Source organism: Dryobates pubescens, chromosome Z (assembly GCF_014839835.1).
Source record: "Dryobates pubescens isolate bDryPub1 chromosome Z, bDryPub1.pri, whole genome shotgun sequence".
Taxonomy (NCBI): Eukaryota; Metazoa; Chordata; class Aves; order Piciformes; family Picidae; genus Dryobates; species Dryobates pubescens.
The window spans coordinates 39275850-39296479 of record NC_071657.1 but is presented as its reverse complement, the minus strand read 5'-3'; the positions used below and the strand labels follow the sequence as shown (position 1 = coordinate 39296479).

The window sequence follows — 20630 nt, the reverse complement described above, 5'->3', positions numbered from 1 at the left end:
AGGAGAAGAGACCAACCCCTTCCTGGCTACAATCACCTTTCAGGTAGTTGTAGAGGGCAATGAGGTCACCCCTGAGCCTCCTCTTCTCTGGGCTAAACAATCCCAGCTCCCTCAGCCTCTCCTCATATGTTGTGCTGAAGAAGATGACAGAGTAGAAAATAATTCTATTGCCAGTTTTTTTGCAGGAATGAAATTCCCTAATAAGGAAGAAAAATATTCAAGTCAAGTGGTACCAGAATACCAGTAACAGAATAGAAATATAAACAGTTAATGAGTTGATACATGTGTCAGTTTTGGCAATTAAAGAATAGCTTTTTGACTGCCTGAAGGCTAGGATAAATTTGACACTTGGCACATTCGTTTTTAACCCCCCCCGCTTTGTATTTAATGGGCTTTAAACCTAACTTGGGAAAGGAAGGAAATACTTTGTTCAACTTGATTTCTGACTTTTTGTTCTGGACTTTTTACTTTGGCATTTAGACTCCAGCATCGGTTTAAAGCACAATTTAATCCATGTTTATAGTAGCAAATTGTGTTTGTTTCATTATTGAACAGCACATTCAAACAATAGGATCCACTACACTTTCTGCAACAAGTATGGTTTGAATACCTTGTTTGATACAATACTGCAAAACCGAAGAATAAATGAAATTAGAACACAGACTACTTAGACTAGAGGACTAAGTAAAGAAACCTGTTTTTTAAGAATTCATTTGACTTCAGTAACAGTTGTAATTGCTACAGTACAGGCTGTTGACTGGTGGAATAATGGGAGCTAGTTTTTGGCATACAGTATCATCTTGCTGGGTTTGGTTTTGTTTTGTTCCCCAAGGGAAGGAACCATGAATTCATGAGCAGCCTTTTAGGTTTCTTGTTTGTTTATTTTTGTTTGCCTTTTTTTTTTCCTGATAAGGGTTCAGAATATCAGTTGTGATAAAAGCATAAATTCAAAATTGGGGACCGACTCTCAAATTATTAGAGGACACAAAATTTGCTAATCCATGCTCCTTTTTTTTTCTCATCGATTACAAGCTTAAGGGCTTTACTTTTGTTACTTGTGTATGTTCAAAAAAACGTTTAGACAGGTTACCCTTACAGACCTTCAGTTTGAAACTAGTAAGTTTTCACTAAATAAAAACAGAGTTTTTGTATGACAGGCTAATAAAAATGAACTAAGAAACAACAATAAAAAACCCCAAACCCTCAGACTTGTAAGTCATATGATGTTGCCAGATCATGTTTCCTTGAGTAGCTCAGGGAACATCATCTATGCTTCATTTTAGTCAGTTTGTCAGGTTAATGTTGCATAATTAAGGTCAGTCTCATACTCAACAGTATGTTCTATATATGTTCTAGTACACTACAGCCAAGATGGAGCTAGGAGGGTAATACAGAATGCATAGAATAAACCAGGTTGGAAGAGACCTTCAAGATCATCGCGTCCAACCCACCTAAACAACTAACCCATGGCACCAAGCACCCCATCAAGTCTCCTCCTGAACACCTCCAGTGATGGTGACTCCACCACCTCGCCAGGCAGCCCATTCCAATGGGCAATCACTCTCTCTGTATAGAATTTCTTCCTAACATCCAACCTAAACCTCCCCTGGCACAGCCTGAGACTGTGTCCTCTTGTTCTGGTACTGGCGGCCTGGGAGAAGAGACCAACATCCGCCTGTCTACAACTTCCCTTCAGGTAGTTGTAGACAGCAATCAGGTCACCCCTGAGTCTCTTCCTCTCCAGGCTAAGCAACCCCAGCTCCCTCAGTCTCTCCTCATAGGGCTTGTGTTCCAAACCCCTCACCAACTTTGTTGCCCTTCTCTGGACACACTCCAGCAAGTCAGCATCCTTCCTAAACTGAGGGGCCCAGAACTGGACACAGTACTCGAGGTGCGGCCTAACCAGTGCAGTGTACAGGGGCAGAATGACCTCCCTGCTCCTGCTGGCCACACTGTTCCTGATGCGGGCCTGGATGACATTGGCCCTCCTGGCTGCCTGGGCACACTGCAGGCTCATGTTCAGCCTACCGCTGACCAGTACCCCCAGGTCCCTCTGCCTGGCTGTTTTCCAGCCACTCTGACCCCAGCCTGTAGCTCTGCATGGGGTTGTTGTGGCCAATGTGCAGAACCCGGCACTTGGATGTGTTAAATCTCATGCTGTTGGACTCTGCCCATCTGTCCAGCCTGTCGAGGTCCCTCTGCAAAGCCTCTCTACCCTCCAGCAGATCAACTCCTGCGCCCAGCTTGGTGTCGTCAGCAAATTTACTGATGATGGACTCAATGCCCTCATCCAGATCATCAATAAAGATGTTAAAGAGCATGTTAAATATCATTTAACATAAGGAGCATGTCCTTATCAAGCGAGGTGATTCTGCTGCACTTCTTTGGTGAGACCTCACCTAGAGTGCTATGTCCAGGTCTGGTGTCTTCAACAGAGGATGTGGACCAGCTGGAGCAAGTCTAGAGGAGGGCAGCAGGGGGTCAGAGGAGCTGGAGCACCTCTCCTGTGAAGACAGTCTGGGAGAGTTGAGATTGTTCAGTCTAGAGAAGAGAAGGCTTCAGGGTGACCTTATAGCAGCATATAGGGGACCTACAGGAAGGCTGGGCAGGGACTGTTCAGAAGGACTTGTCATGACAGGACAATGAAAAATGGTTTCAAACTATAGCAAAGTAGATCTAGTTTAGACATAAGGAGTAATTTCTTCAGAATGAGGGTAGTAAAATACTGGAACAGGCTGTCTTGAGCTGCTTTCATGTATTTTCTAGCGGAAGTATGGGTGCAGGGAACAGATGTGAAAGGGATAGCAAGGGATACATGCTTTGCATGGAAAGGGAGGAGGTGATGTTGCTGATGCATGTAAATAAGTGGATGCTGACGCTGGGCTGATCTCCAAAGTGCTTTATAGTCATGATCCATGTTGGAAATCCTATCTATCCTGTGTTGTATTCTATCATTGCATGATGTAACGGTCTTCGCTGACCAGTTATAGTTAGGTTTTGCACATGTGCTTAAAGAATAAAAAGAGAAAACTATCTGAATAATCATCACCTGCTGTGATTTAGAATTCTGATGTGATTGGTTGCCTTCAACAGTTTCTTGTACTGCTGTTCTTTCCATTCAGCTGTTCAAAGCCTTCCCTTTAAGAACTTAATGCTGTGACCTGAGAAGTGTTACTGGATCCATGGAGTTGAATCTCAAAATAGAAAGCAGTTTCCAGCCAGGGGCAGTAGAATCATTTAAATGTATTCACTGTGGACAAGCTAAAAAGTAAAATCTAGAGTCCTCTAAGTAATACTGAAGATCATTGTGAAGTTTAAGCCAGTCTATAGAGAAGCTACTTTAGTCTTATAATTGTGTGATTGTGTGCCAGATACAGAGATGGTATAGTTAACCCTTGAAAGCAAGTTATCCTAATAGTACTGACAGTGGAATAAAATAGGGCTTCGATGACAAGATTACTGTTTGGTTTTTTTCCCCCAAGTTTGATCTTTTCTTTTTCCCAGGATGCTGGCCTATACATTAGTTTTGATGACATTTCTTCATCAATATTGATTTTATTTCAGCATCTCAACTATAAGCTTTATGGAAGTTATATGGAGGAAGATGACTGTTTTTAAGGTGTTTTCATTTAAACAATGCTAAGAAATAAAGGGAAAAAGACATATTTTGTAGGCAAGTGCCTTTCACTTTGTTTCTTATGTTTTGGGATTATGTTCAAGGTTCCTCACAATACTTTCATCGGTAATTTAACTGGACTTAAATTCTACAACATGGCCTTTCCGTTTCTGTAGCATTTTCTGCAGCAGACTAAGGTAAATTACAACCCAGAAGATTTTAACGAATTAAGTTTGGAAATTATGTTCTAATCAATGCAAATTTTTTTGTGGTGATTTCTTTAAATTCTTGAATCTGTTGTAGATTTTGGTTATGATTATGCATAGCCTTTGAGAGTTGATGGTGGTTGCTTGTGGGCAGATAACTAGAAGATAATTGTAGTTCTTACAGACATATGGATGTAACATGTAATATTGCAGAAATAGTATGGGTTTGGTAATAGAAGGTGTAAACCTAGAAGTAAACTAATTTATTATACTTCTATGGGTGGGACAGTAAATCTCATTACATACTTGCTATCATGTAGCATCTCCAGCTCTTATTCTAGATTGTCAGAATATTTGATGTGTCACTTCTCAAGTCCAAGTGAGGTTTTGTTTCTTGCACAACTTCAAGTTTAGTGATGGTGAAAATAATCAGGATGTTCATAGATCTTAATAAATGATCTGCTTTTGCTACTTGTTATCAAGACAGTGGATTAATAGGAAGAAGGTAAACAGGTCATTATTTTGGATTTCATGGCTAAATCTTTAGTGTGTGTAGGCTCTTCCTTTCTCAAATTTTTGTTAGAAAAGAAACTGTATTTCACTTTCAGCAGATAAAATGAGATGATTACTGTGCTGAAATGTAGAATTTGTCCCTGAATTCCAGTTTTGTGTGTTCTGTTTTTCGTAGTGTTTCCTTTGTTTTGGAAGATAGATTACTCATTTCATTGAACAGAATCTACTAGCTAGGTATTTTTTGAATGTAATCAACTGACAGTGTTACAGGCTTTAAAGCCAGTTGGAATTTGATAGTCTTTTCTCTCTATTAATTATAATTCCATGTTGGCTGCTGTGGCAACAGCACTTTGCAAATCCCAATTCAGTCAGATCCAGTCTTCAATGGACCTGTTTATAGACTTCATAGAATCAGTTATGTTGGAAAAGACTCTTAAGGTTACCAAGTCCAGCTGTTACACCTAACAGTACCAAGCCCACCACTAAAACATGTCTCTAAGCACCAAGATGACAGGTCTTTCAAATACCTCCAAGGGATGGTGACTCGACAGCTTGTTCAAGTGTTTTATAACTGTCAGTGGAGAAATTTTTCCAATGTCCAATTTAAATCTCTTCTGCTGCAACTTGAGGCCATTTCCTTTTGTCCTATCATTTCTTATTAGGGACAATAGACTGAAACTTACCTTGTTACAACTTACTTACAGGGAGTTGTAGAAAGCAAGGAGGTCTTCCTTGAGCCTCCTTTTTTTCCAGAATAAACAATCCCAGTTTCCTGATCTGCTTCTTGTCACAGGAGACATTGCCCTGCTACAATTATCTTAAATTCCTTACTGAAACACATTAATTGGTAGTGTCTTTTAGGAGTTACTTTCAGGAAAGATGTCCTTCTTTTTCTAAATATCACTTATGGCAACCATTAGGCATTTTAATGATTGTTTAATGCCCTCTTTGTCTTGGAGACTTGATGTAAATGTATGTTTGCCAGAAAGGGAACTCTGCTCAGTACTTTTACAAGCTAAAATCAGTAAGGTTGAAAAAGACCTCCACAATCATAGATTCCAGCCAATAAGAAGTGTGGCAGAGATTATATAAAGCATCAATCAAGTATCTCATGCTGTTGGCTATGTGACTGAACAGAAACTGTATAGCAGTGTATGGATCAACGTGAATTTTGTCTTGATACTTTACAACAAGCGTTGAGTTGTAAAGAACTGGTATAGGGGACAATAAAAAATGGGATAATTAAAAGGAATAATTAATGAGAAAGTTAATAAATTAACCTTAGATAGGTTGGGAGTAAAGGAGAGTAACTGGCTTTGATTTTGGAAGAAGTGTTTTATCTCTGCAGAAAGTAGATCACCAGAATATTATAAGCAAATAAAGGAAGAAAATGTTTCAGCTTCTGGATACAAAAATAATTCTAAACAAGTACTCAAAAAAATTGTATACTTTAGGGTTTGATCTAAAGACTAGTCAAGACAATGTGCTTCTTTTCATAAATTTAAATGGGTTTTGTCAGTTTATGAAGATTTGTGTCTGGAAGCCTGATCATAAGGAACTATTGCATAGCTTTAATGATTCTAAAACTGCTTAAACAGAAAGTCTTGTTACAGAGATAAATGTAATTTTATGATTCTTGGGTTTGATTCTCCTGTGGCTATCTATTTGGTGATCACTTCTCTAATTTATTCCCTGCATTTGTTATAATTCCTTCTTGTCAAATAGGTAAGCAACCTGAAGAAAATTTTAAAAGGAATATTGGATTACAACCATGAGGTAAGAACTGTTTTAAGTAATTCACGTCTTCATTCCTTTCTAGTTGTGTTTTAGTTAACCTATTCAATGGAAATTATATTCTGCTGATTAAGTTCCAACTTGGAAAGTGCTTCGCATAGACTGTGTTTCTCAGGTGTTAGCCTTCTCTAAAACTTGTCATCTGCTTTATTGAATACTCAGAGCTTCCAAAAGAATCTAATGTGCAAATTCTGTCACACAAATAGATGTAGATAGATGTCTTTGACAACTATGTTCTGATGATGGACTTTAACCTCATAACTGTTTGATTTTTTTTTTTTTCCTTTCTTGAGAGTAAAGAGTGTTAACTCTAACATTGTTTAATTCCTTCTACTGACAATCATTAATGTAAATCCTTCTTAATTATAAATCAGATTACATTAAGTCACATGAGGTCTTTTTTTGGTTGGGTTTTCCTTTTATTTCTGTATGTGGGCTGTTTAATTGTGTTTTGTACTGTTACCTCAAATTCTCTTATCCTTTAATTTTCTAAGAGTAAAGCTGTGTGGTTGAGATTTTTACTGTCTTTCTTGTCATCTATCAATCTAGATACTTATGTTGTATAAGTGAAGTATTTGAGTTTCTGGCTTTCTACTGATAAGAAACGTGAGATTTGTGTATGATATTTTACACCATGTAAAATCTTTTTAAGCTTTTTTTTTTTTAATTTAATGCTTTAATTTTATTTTTTTTTAATTATGCATGTGCTGTTGATCAAAGTGGAAGCCTGCCTTCATTACCCTTCTTATTTGAAAAGGAAAAAAATCTCACCAAGTTTGAAACTAGTAGTTTCTTATTAGTTGAGACAGGATGGTCTTCCCCTAAACATTAGTTGTGTCCAGCAGTATGGTTTAATATTTGGGTGTTAGACAATTAAGTGTGTTTTAAAGGTGCATTGAAAAGTATGTTGGAAGTACAAGTGAATTGCTCTTGTTAATTGTGAATCATCTTTGTATTTTGAAATGTGTGTGTAGTGATACAGACATGTATGTACTGGGTTTTAATTCAGATTCTAGGACAACAGATTAATGACTTCACCCTTCCTGATGTTAACCTGATTGGAGAGCATGCTGATGCTGCGGAGCTCGGAAGAATGCTCCAACTTATTTTGGGATGTGCTGTGAATTGTGAACAGAAGCAAGGTATGACCTTTGGAAAGCATGTTCTTTGTCTCCCAGGCAGTGAATGAAAATCCAGATTATTGTTGTTAGATTGTTCTAAAACAGAATTTTTTTTTTTTTCACTGATGACATTATTTTGTCCTGTAGATGGAAACTGTTCTGTTGTTACAAGCTTCACTAATTTGAATCTCAAACTGTTGGACTGGTTTTGCTTCTAAGATACACATATTTTCAGTTTTTGTTTGTTGGTCTAAAAAGACACTATGGAAAATTCTTGGACCATCCTTTAATCATTTGTTAAGGTAGTGGGATAGTTAACAATTAAAAAAAAAAAAAAAAGTAGTAGGCAATTGTTGCGCTATTCTGTGTGATTCTTTGTTTAGGGAATGCATTCCCAAGTCAGTGTCTGTGCTGGGTTGAGGCAGCCCCCTCGTCCCACCACGGGCAGGAATAAAAACAGATTGCAAAAGTGATGAAAGTTTAAATAGAAAGCAGTGAAATGTTACAGAAAACCCAAAGCGCAGTGACAAAGATCCCAAAACAAACCCAAAGACATCCCATTCCCACCTGAGGGTACACCCATGACCCCCAGGGCTCCTTCTTCCCCCTCCCTCTGCTGGGCTAGTCTCAGCTGGCCAGGCCTGAGACTGCCCATCCCCCCGTGGCCTTGGGCCTAGCCAGGCCCAAAGCCAGCAGACATCTCCCCCAGTTACCGGCTGACGGAGGAGGAAGAAAAGAGACAGTGCTAAACTCTGCACTAGATCTTAGAGTGGTGCAAAGAATTATGGTAGGAAATACACACAATTTCCTGTGTCCATCCCTCTGGGCTGGACTTCTGGACGCAGGAAGTGAACACATCAGGGGGCACCCAGCTCAAACTGCAACATTGTCTTAACTACAAGGCAGAGAGCCATCTATATGACTGGGAGTGGTCTGAAAATATGTTAAGTGTGATCTGGGATACTGTAGTTTCTGAGGCATGCAGTTGGCAAACAAGAAAAAGTAATGTTGGCAACCAGGCCCTTCTGGGCAGCAGTGAAGACTGAGGATATCATCTTAGAGGCATCCAAGTATAATTTGAAGCATCTATTAGGCATACAAGTCCCACTTCAGCAGTCAGTGAGAGAAACTTCTGCCTCTCTTGACTCCTTTGGCAACAACTGTCTGACCTGCAAAGGTAAAATAGGCACCTATTCTTTTCTCCTGCAGAGACCACAGAGGGTGTGGTGAACAATGGAGATGCTTATTGAAGTGTCCCAAATCTCATGCCTTAAACTTGCCTTGGGTGCAGGGTATCTTATTGTTACAGTTAATTTAAACTGCTTAATGGTTGCTTAACAAGGCAACTATGAACATTTATGTTGTCACTTAGAGCAGGAAGCATAGGAAAATGCTCCTAAAGTATAGATGTGGGTAAATAGAAGTGCTTACTCAATTTACATTAGGTCATGTCAAATGTCTCTCTCTCTGATTTAACTCATTTTGTTTTCCTTTCTGACAAAATGGCAACCAGGCTTTCAGACCTCTTGTCTTCCTCTTGCATGGTTCACTTTATCTTTTGTCGCTAATTTCCCCTTTCCAGTTTTCTCAGGTGTCTAAATCTTTTTAGTGTCTCCTAAAATTGCATTTATTCTTCCCTTAATCAGGAGACAATCTGGCTATCCTGTTGATTAAAACAGGGGTAATCTTCCATGAGTATGTTAGTAGGCCTCCTGTCTTCTCTGTTTCATATGAAATTATCTTCCATTTTGTGACTGTTTGGATCCTCATTTGGGAAATACATCTTATTACTATGTTTCTTCTACTCTTCCAGACTGGACATTAGAACATTCAGTTATTTCAAATGTACAATTTTAGTGTCATGTCCTTTGAGTGAGACTCAGCATGACCTAATTGATCACTTTGAAGTGGTTAGGTCCTAGCATCTTCCTCTTGAGAAAACCATTAAAAAATACAGGCCACATGCAAAAGTGATCATGTCTGACTGGAAATCTTATGATGGTGGGCAAGTCAAACTCCTTAATTTGGTCTAATGTCACAATTTGTCCTTCCAACCACTGTATCATCCAACAGGGTACCTGTTGTATAGCTCACATCTGCACATAGGTGAAGAATGAGAAAGCAGAGGTGACTTACTTGTTATATAGCCCATAAAAATAGATACACAAATGTCTTGAAATGAGAACATTGTAGGAAGGCAAGACAAAATTGTTAAACATATGGAAAAGGACAACCTAACCTATGCATGGACTGTGTACTTGCATAGCCTGAATATTTTGGGAATAAAGTGAGGAAAGGATTATAAGGATTTCTGTAGTATGAGATGCCAGAAGTTAAAAAACGCATGAGAACAATCTAAGAGAACAATGTACGGTTTTCAATGTTGCAGGGTTCCAGTGAGCCTGGATTTATGTTTGTAACAGACTTCTCCTAAAATCTGTTCAGCTTTGGGGATGGACCTTAACTGGTGATTTTGCATTTTGTGTCATCTGTGGCACCTAATTGTTTTGTATGAAGGATGCAGCTTTTGACCTTGTGTTCTCTGTGACTTGAGTTTCCAACACTAACATTTCAGAATATTCTTCTTTTCAGAGTACATCCAGACCATAATGATGATGGAAGAATCGGTTCAACATGTTGTCATGACAGCCATTCAGGAGGTATGCTGGGATGCCCACAGTGTCCACAAGTTTATCCTTTAAATATTTTAGAAAGACATGCTTTTTTGCACATTTGAAAAGCTTCATTTTCCTTTGGAAAAAGAAAAATCAGCAAAGCTTACTTCATAACAATGAACTCTGGTTGAATGTCCCACTTTTCTTTAAATCTAGAAGATTTAAACTTCTAGATATTTTTGGTACTGAGTTCCCTTTCCTTCACCTTTCCCACCCTATGGCTCCTGAAATGCACTAGACTCCTTTTATGCAAGTAACCAATACTGTAGAATTTCTTCACAATTTGTACCTTGACACTGCAAAACTCTGAATTCTTAATTTTATATTTTTACTGGACAACTGGACAGAAAGAAATGGATAGCAGAGTATTCTTTTGTCAGCTGCAATGTTATGAATAATCTAATGAAGATATTTGTGCATTATGTTTTTACCAGTTAGTAAGAATGCTGCAGTATATTTTGTAGAAATGTTGTTTAGTAGTAAATTAAAAACACAGTAAGTATTAAGTTACAGTCATAGTTAACAGTATAACCATGAAGCTCCTATGTGACTTCTTAGGAGCACAAAGTGGCTGTAAGTGAAGTGCCTGTCAGTCTTCATGGGTGGGGGTTTACTACAGGGCAGGCTACTAAAAAAGCAGGAAATTGCTGGTAATCCCTTTATTCTGAACCTAAACAAGACCTCTAAAGCATTTTCATTTTTCTGTTAATGCCTGAATAAAGACATGTCAGTGAACCTGCAGGGACTTCATCCCCTGTTGACACTTTGACCAGTGATGTACGTACACGTAGTCATACATCCTGTTGTCTCCATGTATCTATGTGTGTACCTATAACATTGCAGAGAGAACTTTTGAAATTATTGAATGTATTCTTATGCTGAATTATCTTCCAGTCAGCATCACCAAGCACCAGTTTGCTTGAGTTTTAGCATATTTTACATTTGCATTCTTTTTTAACTAATACAATATTTTGATGGATTTTTCTAATGCACTCTTAATAAACCAAACTTTCAGCATTACTGTTTATTCAAAGAAATGGGGAAACAATAAGCTTCAGAGCCGCCCCATGGAAGAAAACTGGGGGGGGGTTGGTTGAGGGCAAGTTGAATATGAGTCAGTAGTGTGCCCTGGCAACCAAATGGAGCAAACATGTTCCAGGGTGCATCAAGCACAGAATAGCTAGCCATTTAAGGGAGGATGATTTTCCTACTCTGCAATGCACTAGTGCAGCTCCGCCTTGAGCTCTGTGTTCAGTTTTGGGTGCCTCAATGTAGAATAGAACAGAATTAACCAGGTTGGAAAAGACCTTTGAGATCGAGTCCAACCTATCATCCAAAACTATCTAATCAACTAAACCGTGGCACTAAGCACCCCATCCAGTCTCTTCCTAAACACCTCCAGTGATAGTGATTCCACCACCTCCCTGGGCAGCCCATTCCAATGGCCAATCACTCTTTCTGTGAAGAACTTCTTCCTAACATCTAGCCTAAACCTCCCTGGTGCAGCTTGAGACTGTGTCTTCTTGTTATGTCACAGGATGCCTGAGAGAAGAGACCAACCCCCATCTGGCTACAACCTCCCTTCAGGTAGTTGTAGAGGGCAATAAGGTCTCCCCTGAGCCTTCTCCAGGCTAAGCAAACCCAGCTCCCTCAGCTTCTCCTTGTAGGGCTTGTGCTCCAAACCCCTCCTTTGTTACCCTTCTCTGGATACATTCCAGCAACTCAACATCTTTCCTAAACTGAGGGGCCCAGAACTGGACAACAGTACTCAAGGTGTGGCCTAACCAGTGCTGAGTACAGGGGCACAATGACTTCCCTGCTCCTGCTGGCCACACTGTTCCTGATGCAGGCCAGGATGCCATTGGCCTTCTTGGACACCTGGGCACACTGCTGGCTCATGTTTAGCCAGCTGTCAATCAATACCCCCAGGTCCCTTTCTTCCTGGCCGCTTTCCAGCTACCATGACCCCAGCCTGTAGCACTGCACAGGGTGGTTGTGGCCAATGTGTAGAACCCAGCACTCAGATATGTTATATCTCATGCCGTTGGACTCTGCCCATCTGTCCAGCCTGTCAAGGTTCCTCTGCTGAACTCTCCTATCCTCTAACAGACCAACACCTGCCCCCAGCTTGCTGTCATCTGCACATTTACCGATGATGGACTCAATCCCCTCATCCAGATCATCAATAAATATATTGAACAGGATGGGGCCCAGCACTGATCTGTGGGGGACACGACTAGTGACTGGCCGCCAGCTGGATGTGGCACCATTCACCACCACTCTCTGGGCTCAGCCCTCCAGCCAGTTCTTAACCCAGCACAGAGTGTTGCTGTCCAAGCCATGGGCTCACAGCTTGGCCAGGAGTTTGCTGTGGGGGACAGTATCAAAGCCTTGTTGAAGTCCAGGTAGACTACATCCACAGGCCTCTCCACATCCACCAGGCAGTCACCTGATCATAGGAGATCAGGTTGGTCAGGCAGGACCTGCCCTTCCTAAATCCATGCAGGCTGGGCCTGATCCCTTGGCCATCCTGGAAGTGCTGTGTGATTGCACTCAAGATGACCTGTTCCATAATCTTGCCTGGCACTGAGGTCAGGCTGACAGGTCTGTAATTCCCTCGTGCATCCAGCCGACCCTTCTTGTGGATGGGCATCACGTTGGCCAGCTTCCAGTCCTCTGGGACGTCTCCAGTGAGCCAGGACTGTTGAAAAATGCTGGAGAGTGGCTTGGCCAGCTCATCTGCCAGCTCTCTCAGTACCCTAGGATGGATCCCCTCTGGTCCCATGGACTTGTAAGGATCCAAGTGCTTAAGAAGGTCTCTAAGTACTTCCTCCTGGATTACAGGGGAGCTATACTGCTCCCTGACTCCATCTGCCAGCTCAGAAGGCCAGTTATCCTGAAGACAACCTATCTATCATCTATCTATTAAACAATAGAATATGCTCCATAAAGGTTTTATAAACTGAACAATGCATTTTTAGTTTTTTTTAGTGCAATCATATTGATCTAGTGTGTTGCCACTATCTAGATTGTTAGATTCTGATCTGCACGTGTGCATTTCTAAATGCAAGCTATGCACAAGAAATACTTTTTTGATATTAAAACATTGCAAAATTAAATATTACATATTCAGTAACATATGATTATATTGTGTTGTTTTTATAATTTATTATTAGTTGCAATTAATATGTATACTCTATATAATGTTCTTAATGTCATAATTTACAATTACTTTTCAAGGCCAACATTTTCCTTACAGAAATTATTTTGGCTTTATGTATTTCTCTGTGGTTTCTTTTCCTTGACATCTTTTGCAAATTCTGCTTTCATTTTCCCAAGTCTTTTGTTTGAGCAATGAAGTTAATCAAAATAATAGCTGGGATAATTGTTTGCTTTTACTTTTTAGAACATCTCAAAACTTGGTCACTTAGAAGGTGTTTGTACAGGTCAAGCTGAGAGTCAGAACAGGCTCTTGACAGCAAAGTGCTAGAGGTAGTGTTGAAACTTGCCTGGGATGCATAGCAAAAGGTATTTCCTGTTTGGATTAATACCAACTCTGTTACTTAATAAAGTAGAAGTTGTTTGGCTTTGTGGTATGTTTTTAACCCCTACCTCTATTTTGTCCTTGTCTGAAGTAAAAGTGGGGGGGTTTATATCTCAGAATTAATAAAAAATATTTCCTTGTGTCTGTCAGCAGTGCTAGAGGAAGAAGAAAGATTCCTATTGTATCATACATTGCCTTTACTCTTTAAAAAGCAATTGACTCTTAAAATGGATTTAAAAAAACCAACCAAACAAACAAAAACATAACCAACCTTCTTAATACAGAAGATGGATTTTGACATTGCTTCATGGGCACTTAAACATCTGTAGAAGTATTTCAGATAAAATAGATGTTTTGAACTTTTAACATCAACTAAGCGGTGTAGCTGCATTTGCAAAATCATGCAAATCATGCAGGGGAACTGAAAGCATTCAAAATTCAGGTTATTCATGTGTGGAGATTTTGAGATAGGTTTGGGGCTTTTTTTTCCCCTTCCCTAATCTTTGTGTCCATGACAACACAACTTAATCACATTTCACAAGCAAAGCAGTTAAAAAGCAAAGGTTTAATTATTATCACAGTAGCAGATCTGTAAGTCTTTTGTAAGACATCATACCAAAGCTGTGAGCATGAAAATACATAGATTTATGGTATTAACAGAGAATCACAACCATTTCTCCTGAAATCAGAAAAATTACTACTAAAATTGTCATGTTGTCCAAGTTATTGACCATTTAAAATCCAAAATCTGCTCTTCACCACAGAATAAAATGTTTTGGTTTTAAGTGACATTTTGATAAACTGAAAAAAATAATTGTGTTACCTCAAGAATTTATTTTGTGTGCAGAAGAAACCAGAAAAGGGCAAGGAAAGGGGTAGTTGCTTTCTTTTTCACTGTAGGAAGCTCTTAAGTAAACTTATCCTACTGTAGAGGCTAATACAATTGCTTGGCTTTGGATGCAATTCTTTTGTCGTTTTGGGATTTTAAGTTTTGTTTGTTGGTGCGGTGTTTTGTTTTTCTGAAAGACAGTTCCAGTGCTGCAAAGTTTTGAAGATGGGCAAAATTTATGCCCATTTGTAGCTTGCTCCTGAAAGAAAGGAAATTTGCAGCTGAGGTTAAGGAATGAAAAGAATACATGTTCATCTTTTTATTCTCTTGAGTCAGCCAGCTGGAATACAAATGAAATAATTTTTGCCACGCCAAACTCAAATGTTGGCATTGACCCATACTCAAGACTGTGTATTCTAATATCACACATGCCTGTTGCATGTGAAGCACTCAGACTACATCACTGCTTTCTAGAGTTTGTCTGAAATGGGCTTGTAAGCAAAGGACATGGCAGAAATCAATAGGAAATGTGCTTTAAAAATAGTAACTTACTGGTATAATCAGATTGGTAGTAATGCAGAAAGAGATGCCATTGAACACTTTGGAACCCTAAACTTCTGCAGTAGTAGAGAGTGCTGATTGACAAGGAATAAAGTGAAGAATAAGGGAAATTAGGCAAGCCTGTTACTGTATATTTTTATAGGTAGATGGGGAATGCAGTGTGTGTTTTGAATTGCCACACTTATCTGTATGGATTGCTAAAACTGCATTCAGTAAAACTTCTCTTGACTTTTTCAGGAAGTCTTACTGAAGAGAGAGAAGTTTGAATGCTTGGGTGGACTTCTACCCTTTTAGCTGTGCTGTTTGTGGTAACGTGTTTCTCCCTGGTAACATGGAGAAACTGGGTTGAGTCTCTGCAAAAGCAGAGCACAGTCAAGATACTTGCTTATACCTCTCCAATGTGTGGGGAGGTCTGCAGGGAAAAGGTGGAAACACTCTTTCATCTTTAATTCTTCCTTTTAACCCCAATTGACTTCAGTTTATTAGTATCTGACGATCAGAAGTTGGATTCCTGTATTACTTCTGCATAATCTGGCAAACTCATTCCTGTTCCTTATCTGGTTATGCTACTTGACACAGCACAATCACTCAGATTTCTTCTTTAGCATTCCATCATATCATAAAGCAGTAATATTGCAAGATACTTCTTGTTGCATTGAGTCAGTCATTTGCACATCAAAAAATATTTGTGGCTTTTGCCTTCAGTGCCTCAGGCACACTTCTCATGACACTCTTGATGCACTCCACGGAGTTAAATTCACAAATTCTCTAAGATTCACACTATACCCCAGCATGTATCTTCACTGCCTCATCCTTCTCCAGCCATTGCACTTGTTTCTTGACATTTCTGCAAAGGATTTGTGAAGTTAGGAAGTTCTGGGAGAGATGACAAAACTGATTGTATTATAAAGGGATTATATTACTGGCTTCTATTCCTTTATGGTACTTCAGAGAAACCAATAACACTTCAGTGGCCTCTGGTGGGTTGTGGAGCCTTGTCTTACACCTACAGCAAGTCTTGGGCAGGCTTATTAAGCTGGATTTCTGAAGAGAAAGTTGTGCTGTGGCCAGAAAGAGTGGTGGCTCACAGATACTATGGTACAGCCTTGCAGGCTGCATGCAGCCAGGCACTTGCGAGTTGGAAAGTACAGGCTTAATGGGCAGAGCTTAACATCTGAATTTTGTGAATAGTGTTGTGGGATATGGAAGAGGGAGAAGAGTTCAGTATTTGGTTAATAGGGTTATCTCTATTAGTCATCCGTAAAAGCATTTAAACAGTAGCTAGTGAAATGGATGATTGAAGTGTCTATGAGCATCACAGAGCAGAGAGGGATTGGAAATTCTGGGTTTGCCTGGCAAAATGATAATGACCTTAGCAAACATGGCCCTAAATAGAATACAAGTATGTACTGCCACTGAGGAAATGTGAGAGATAGGTGACTTTATTTCTCAGGGGACATCTCTGCAGCTTGGGACTTTAATTGCTGTTACAGAGGATCTGGACTTCATGGAATGCTAGAACTTAAGCTGGCTACTTCTGTGAAAGACCATAAAAAGCACTTTTATAAATATATTAATGCTGAAAAGAGGGGCAAGAAGAAACTGCACTCTTTATTGGACAGGATGACAGAAACCACCACTTTTTTCTGAAGTGCTGCCTTTTTCAGTTAGTTACAACATAATCCTTATTTGGAAGACTGTTCCTTCTTGTGTCTTGCAGCTTTTTGTAATAGTTTTACCTCAGTGTGTTTGCTGAAGGTTGGTGAGAAGAGGTCTGGGCTACAAATTATTACGTTTGATCTAGCTTATCCTTGTAGTTGATCAGTGTGTTACTGAAAACCTCAAGTTTCTTACCAGTTTTCTTAGTAAGCATCTTTTTTTATATTTTATAAGTTAATTTGGAGGGCTGGCTTCTTTTGGGGGGGGGGGGGTGGAAAAGGTGGGGGAGGGGGAAGGGAAAGTAGTGTTTTCTAGCCTAAAACCACAACCAGCCATTCCTGCAATAAAATAGGTTATTGTGTAAGGAATTGTAATACTCATTTCAAGAATACTCTCTCTAGACTTTGATTTGCAAATTACAAACCACATGTCCTTGTTTTGAACAATTAGCTTAGATATGGCACCAACTTTAGTTAAATAAATTGATGTAAACTTTTAGGTGATCAAAAAGTGAAAACCACTGGCAGAGAAAAATTGAAGGTCTTGTATGGTGTTGATAGCTGCCATCATTCCAATGACACATCAGTAAATTGCTAAGCAGAGTGTACTGTAGGTTTCATAGATAAAGAATATGCATTTTCAGGAAATAAACAATTATGTAAAATTTTTTTTATAGTACTTTTAAACATTATAAATTCTGAAGATTTCTTTCTGTAATTCTTTCTGAATATGTCATGCATAAAAATGAAGTTAAAAACTTTGGAATGAACTCAGATTGAAGCTCCTAACATTTAAAATCAGCTTGGTGTTTCTTTGAAGCTTGACTTTAAGTTTGAAAATAAATCCTTGCTTTTTCTAATCCAGTGTAATCTAATTGCAGTTGATGAGTAAAGAGTCTCCAGTCTCTGTTGGAAATGATGCTTACGTTGACCTTGATCGGCAGGTATCTGAGACTAGATGTTTATTTTTCTTCGATCACAACACATCAATGGCCAGTGACTTTTTTTTATTTGTTAAGAAGTCTGTCCTGTTTTCTTGAAACATGAAATGGCTTTATGGGAAACTAAATCAGAAGTGGAAAAGTAAATTTTAGTGTTTTTAGGTCCTTTTGCTTTATAAGTTGAATTAACCCATTTTGTGTATTTAAAGGAGAAAAACCCAGTTTGGAAAACAAATTTAGCTATATGGCATAATGCAGTGAAACTGTGACCTGGTGCAGGTCTTTAAGTATTGAGAAAGGATTTAAAAAAACATGTGCAGTATTTGAGTAAATTTTTTTATGCCAGTTCCTACTTCCAAATTCAGTTTAAAAAAAACCAATCTGGCTTAAAAATCCTTAAAGAAGTCCTATGTTCTGTTATATAAGCAATGTTTTCAAAGATAATCCCTCTTTGTATGATATATTTAATGAAATTTCAAACCCCAGGGGTTTTTCACTGCCTTAACCTCATGGTAACACAGCCCTATTCCTCTTTGGTTTGGTTTGGTTTTTTTGTTTTGTTTTGTTTTCTGTTTGAGAAGTATAGCTCCTTGTGTTCTTCATCATGTATTCTCTGCAAAACTATGTAAATTCTGGCAGGTGGAATTAATTTTTGTATGTCAACAGACCTTTGAGAAACAAATAAGTAAAAGTTACAGGGATGCTGTTTGGGAAAGCCCATCTAAAATTCATGATATAGAATAATACATAAGCATATCTTTATACATGTAATATTATGTATCTGTTTTACAGGCCGGTTTTCTCGTAGCTGTGGTTTTTTATGTTAACTGTGTTCATATTCAAACTTGCAAGATATGTGTTTTTGAACATAACATTTTTAAAGGGAAATATCTGAGTATTTCCCGCTGCTTACAACATTCAGTGCTCTTTTTCAGAAGGGTTAGTGTCTCACCCACTATTGTTAGTTGTATTCCTGTTGTGCAGTAAGAGTAACTTGCAGTGACTAGAGATGTTTTACCCTAATTGTCCATTCCCTGTTTTCCACCTTCTGGTCCTTTCTGTATTTGAAAAGCAGATTGAAAACTGAAATTATGCACTCTTTACATTTGTAAAGAAAAGTGGTATTGACAATTTTTTCAGTATACAGAGCTGATGAGTTCTTTTGACTCAAGTTCTTCAGAAATTTTTAACTCAATTCATAGAATGTATTTTTGTAAGACCAAATATTGCTTTTAGGTATGTTTATAATTTACTGTCACACAAACTAAAAAATAACCATCTCCACTTCTTTACAAGAGTGGAATTGTCTTAGTTATCATAAATTTAATATATTACCTAAATGTGAAAATAATTTTGCAGTGATATGGTTCAGAATATTTCTAGACACTTCTGAGTGATGAAACTTCTTATTTATCACAGCTGAAGAAAACTACAGAAGAATTAAATGAAGCACTAGCAACAAAAGAAGAAATTGCCCAGAGATGTCATGAGTTAGACATGCAGGTAGGTTTGCCATATTTTACTCATTAATTCTGAAGTTAGGCAGCTGAAAACAAGAATTATTGTGTGGAAAAGTAATTCTTTAAAAGGGAGATGAAGATCACACAGTAGTTAATTTGGTTTAGTTATGCTGCTGACTGTTGCCAGTGTTAAGGTTCATATTATCAAACCTTTTTTTATTCAGTTAAGAAGAGGTGGAGCTCTATGATTTCATCCATGGTGTAGAGTATTATTAGTAAGAGTTTATGCTGTTCTGACTGTTTCAGTTAAGTATCAAATCCCAGTCAGAACTTACTGTAGTGTTTGCTGTGTATGGGTTTAGGCCATACTCTTACTTTAAATCAAAGAGGCCTCATCTGGAAGACATCTGGAAGTGGGAGCCCCAGAAGGTGTTGCCCTTGCAGCCCTACTTTGGAGTATAATTCAGGCTTTTGTCAAGCAGTTCAGTAACTGATGAAATTAATGAAACTGATGTGTGGTTGATTTTTTATGTATATGATTACTTAAACTCCTATGGAAGCATTTCCTTCTGTTGAGATGTTCACATTTCCCCTCTTCCCTTCATGCTCCTACATGTTAATTCTATAATATTAATGTGCTTCAGCTGTTGTATGAGTTGCAGCACTTTGAGTTCTTGCCCTGCTGCCTGTTTTCACAACACTGGTGGAAACTGGGTCATCTTTGGAGCTGTGCTCCTGTTTCAGGTCTGCTTGCAATTGTCCACTGACTGGAGAGAGGAAAAAAAAAAAAAAGAGAAAAAAAAAAAAAAAAAAAGGAAAAATATATGGGAAACGCACAGCCATCCTTTGGATAGTCTGTGTGATTGATAGCCTTTGTATCTTTTGGAAAGCAGTTTTAATAGCTTTACTATGGAGGGCTTGTTTTAACTGTTCCTTGGGAAAGTATACAGACTTACTATAATAGAAGTTACCTTTTACAGTAACTCAAACTTTTTCTTTAGTTGTTTGTGAAAAATACAGTTAAAAATAGTTACATTTTCTATGTGGTAAATCTGCCCATAATGCTGTGATGTGATGTAACCAACATATAGCAAATGAATACTTTACAGTATGTAACTTGTGAATGTGCTTGTGAAATGTGATTATTGGAGCCTGTGTGTTTCAGTTTCTGAGTTGTGTTGATACTTTCATATGCAGATGGAAAAAAAATAAAAATTGTTCTCCATTGCTGGATAGTTCTGTTATTCCAGTTTGGTTTTAATTACAACAGGTTGCAGCCCTCCAGGAAGAGAAGAGCAGCTTGCTTGCTGAGAATCAGATTTTGATGGAACGTTTAAATCAGTCTGATTCTATTGAAGATCCCAACAGCCCAGCGGGGCGCAGACACTTGCAGCTGCAGACACAACTAGAACAACTGCAGGAAGAAACATTCAGGTAGAAAAACTACACTTGATTCGATTGTTTTGCAGGTGGTAACAGAAATTATTACATCTGGTTCTGCTGTCAATTATGAGTTACTGTAGTGGGTGGTATAACCACAGTAGTAAACTTTTTAGTGATGTGTGTGTTATGATTTACTACTTTGCAAATTCCAGCGTGAAAAAAGTGTGTTAATTTCTTAATACCAAACTGCTGTGTATGTGTCACTCTGTGTAATTATTTTGAATTGTGTGCAATTGTTTCCCTCATGGTTTTCAAAAGTATCATGCTGT

At 38.6% G+C, this 20630-nt stretch overlaps 1 protein-coding gene across 1 annotated transcript in view; it reads left to right on the top strand.

Moving 5' to 3' along the window:
* Positions 1 to 20630, top strand: part of HOOK3 (hook microtubule tethering protein 3) — a 97892-nt gene that overhangs the window by 38519 nt on the left and 38743 nt on the right. Inside the window, exons 4-9 of the mRNA XM_054178997.1 lie at positions 6061 to 6111; positions 7139 to 7271; positions 9843 to 9910; positions 17399 to 17461; positions 18878 to 18961; positions 20189 to 20352. Coding sequence (XP_054034972.1) covers positions 6061 to 6111; positions 7139 to 7271; positions 9843 to 9910; positions 17399 to 17461; positions 18878 to 18961; positions 20189 to 20352 — 563 coding nt within the window. The remainder of the gene's footprint in view (positions 1 to 6060; positions 6112 to 7138; positions 7272 to 9842; positions 9911 to 17398; positions 17462 to 18877; positions 18962 to 20188; positions 20353 to 20630) is intronic.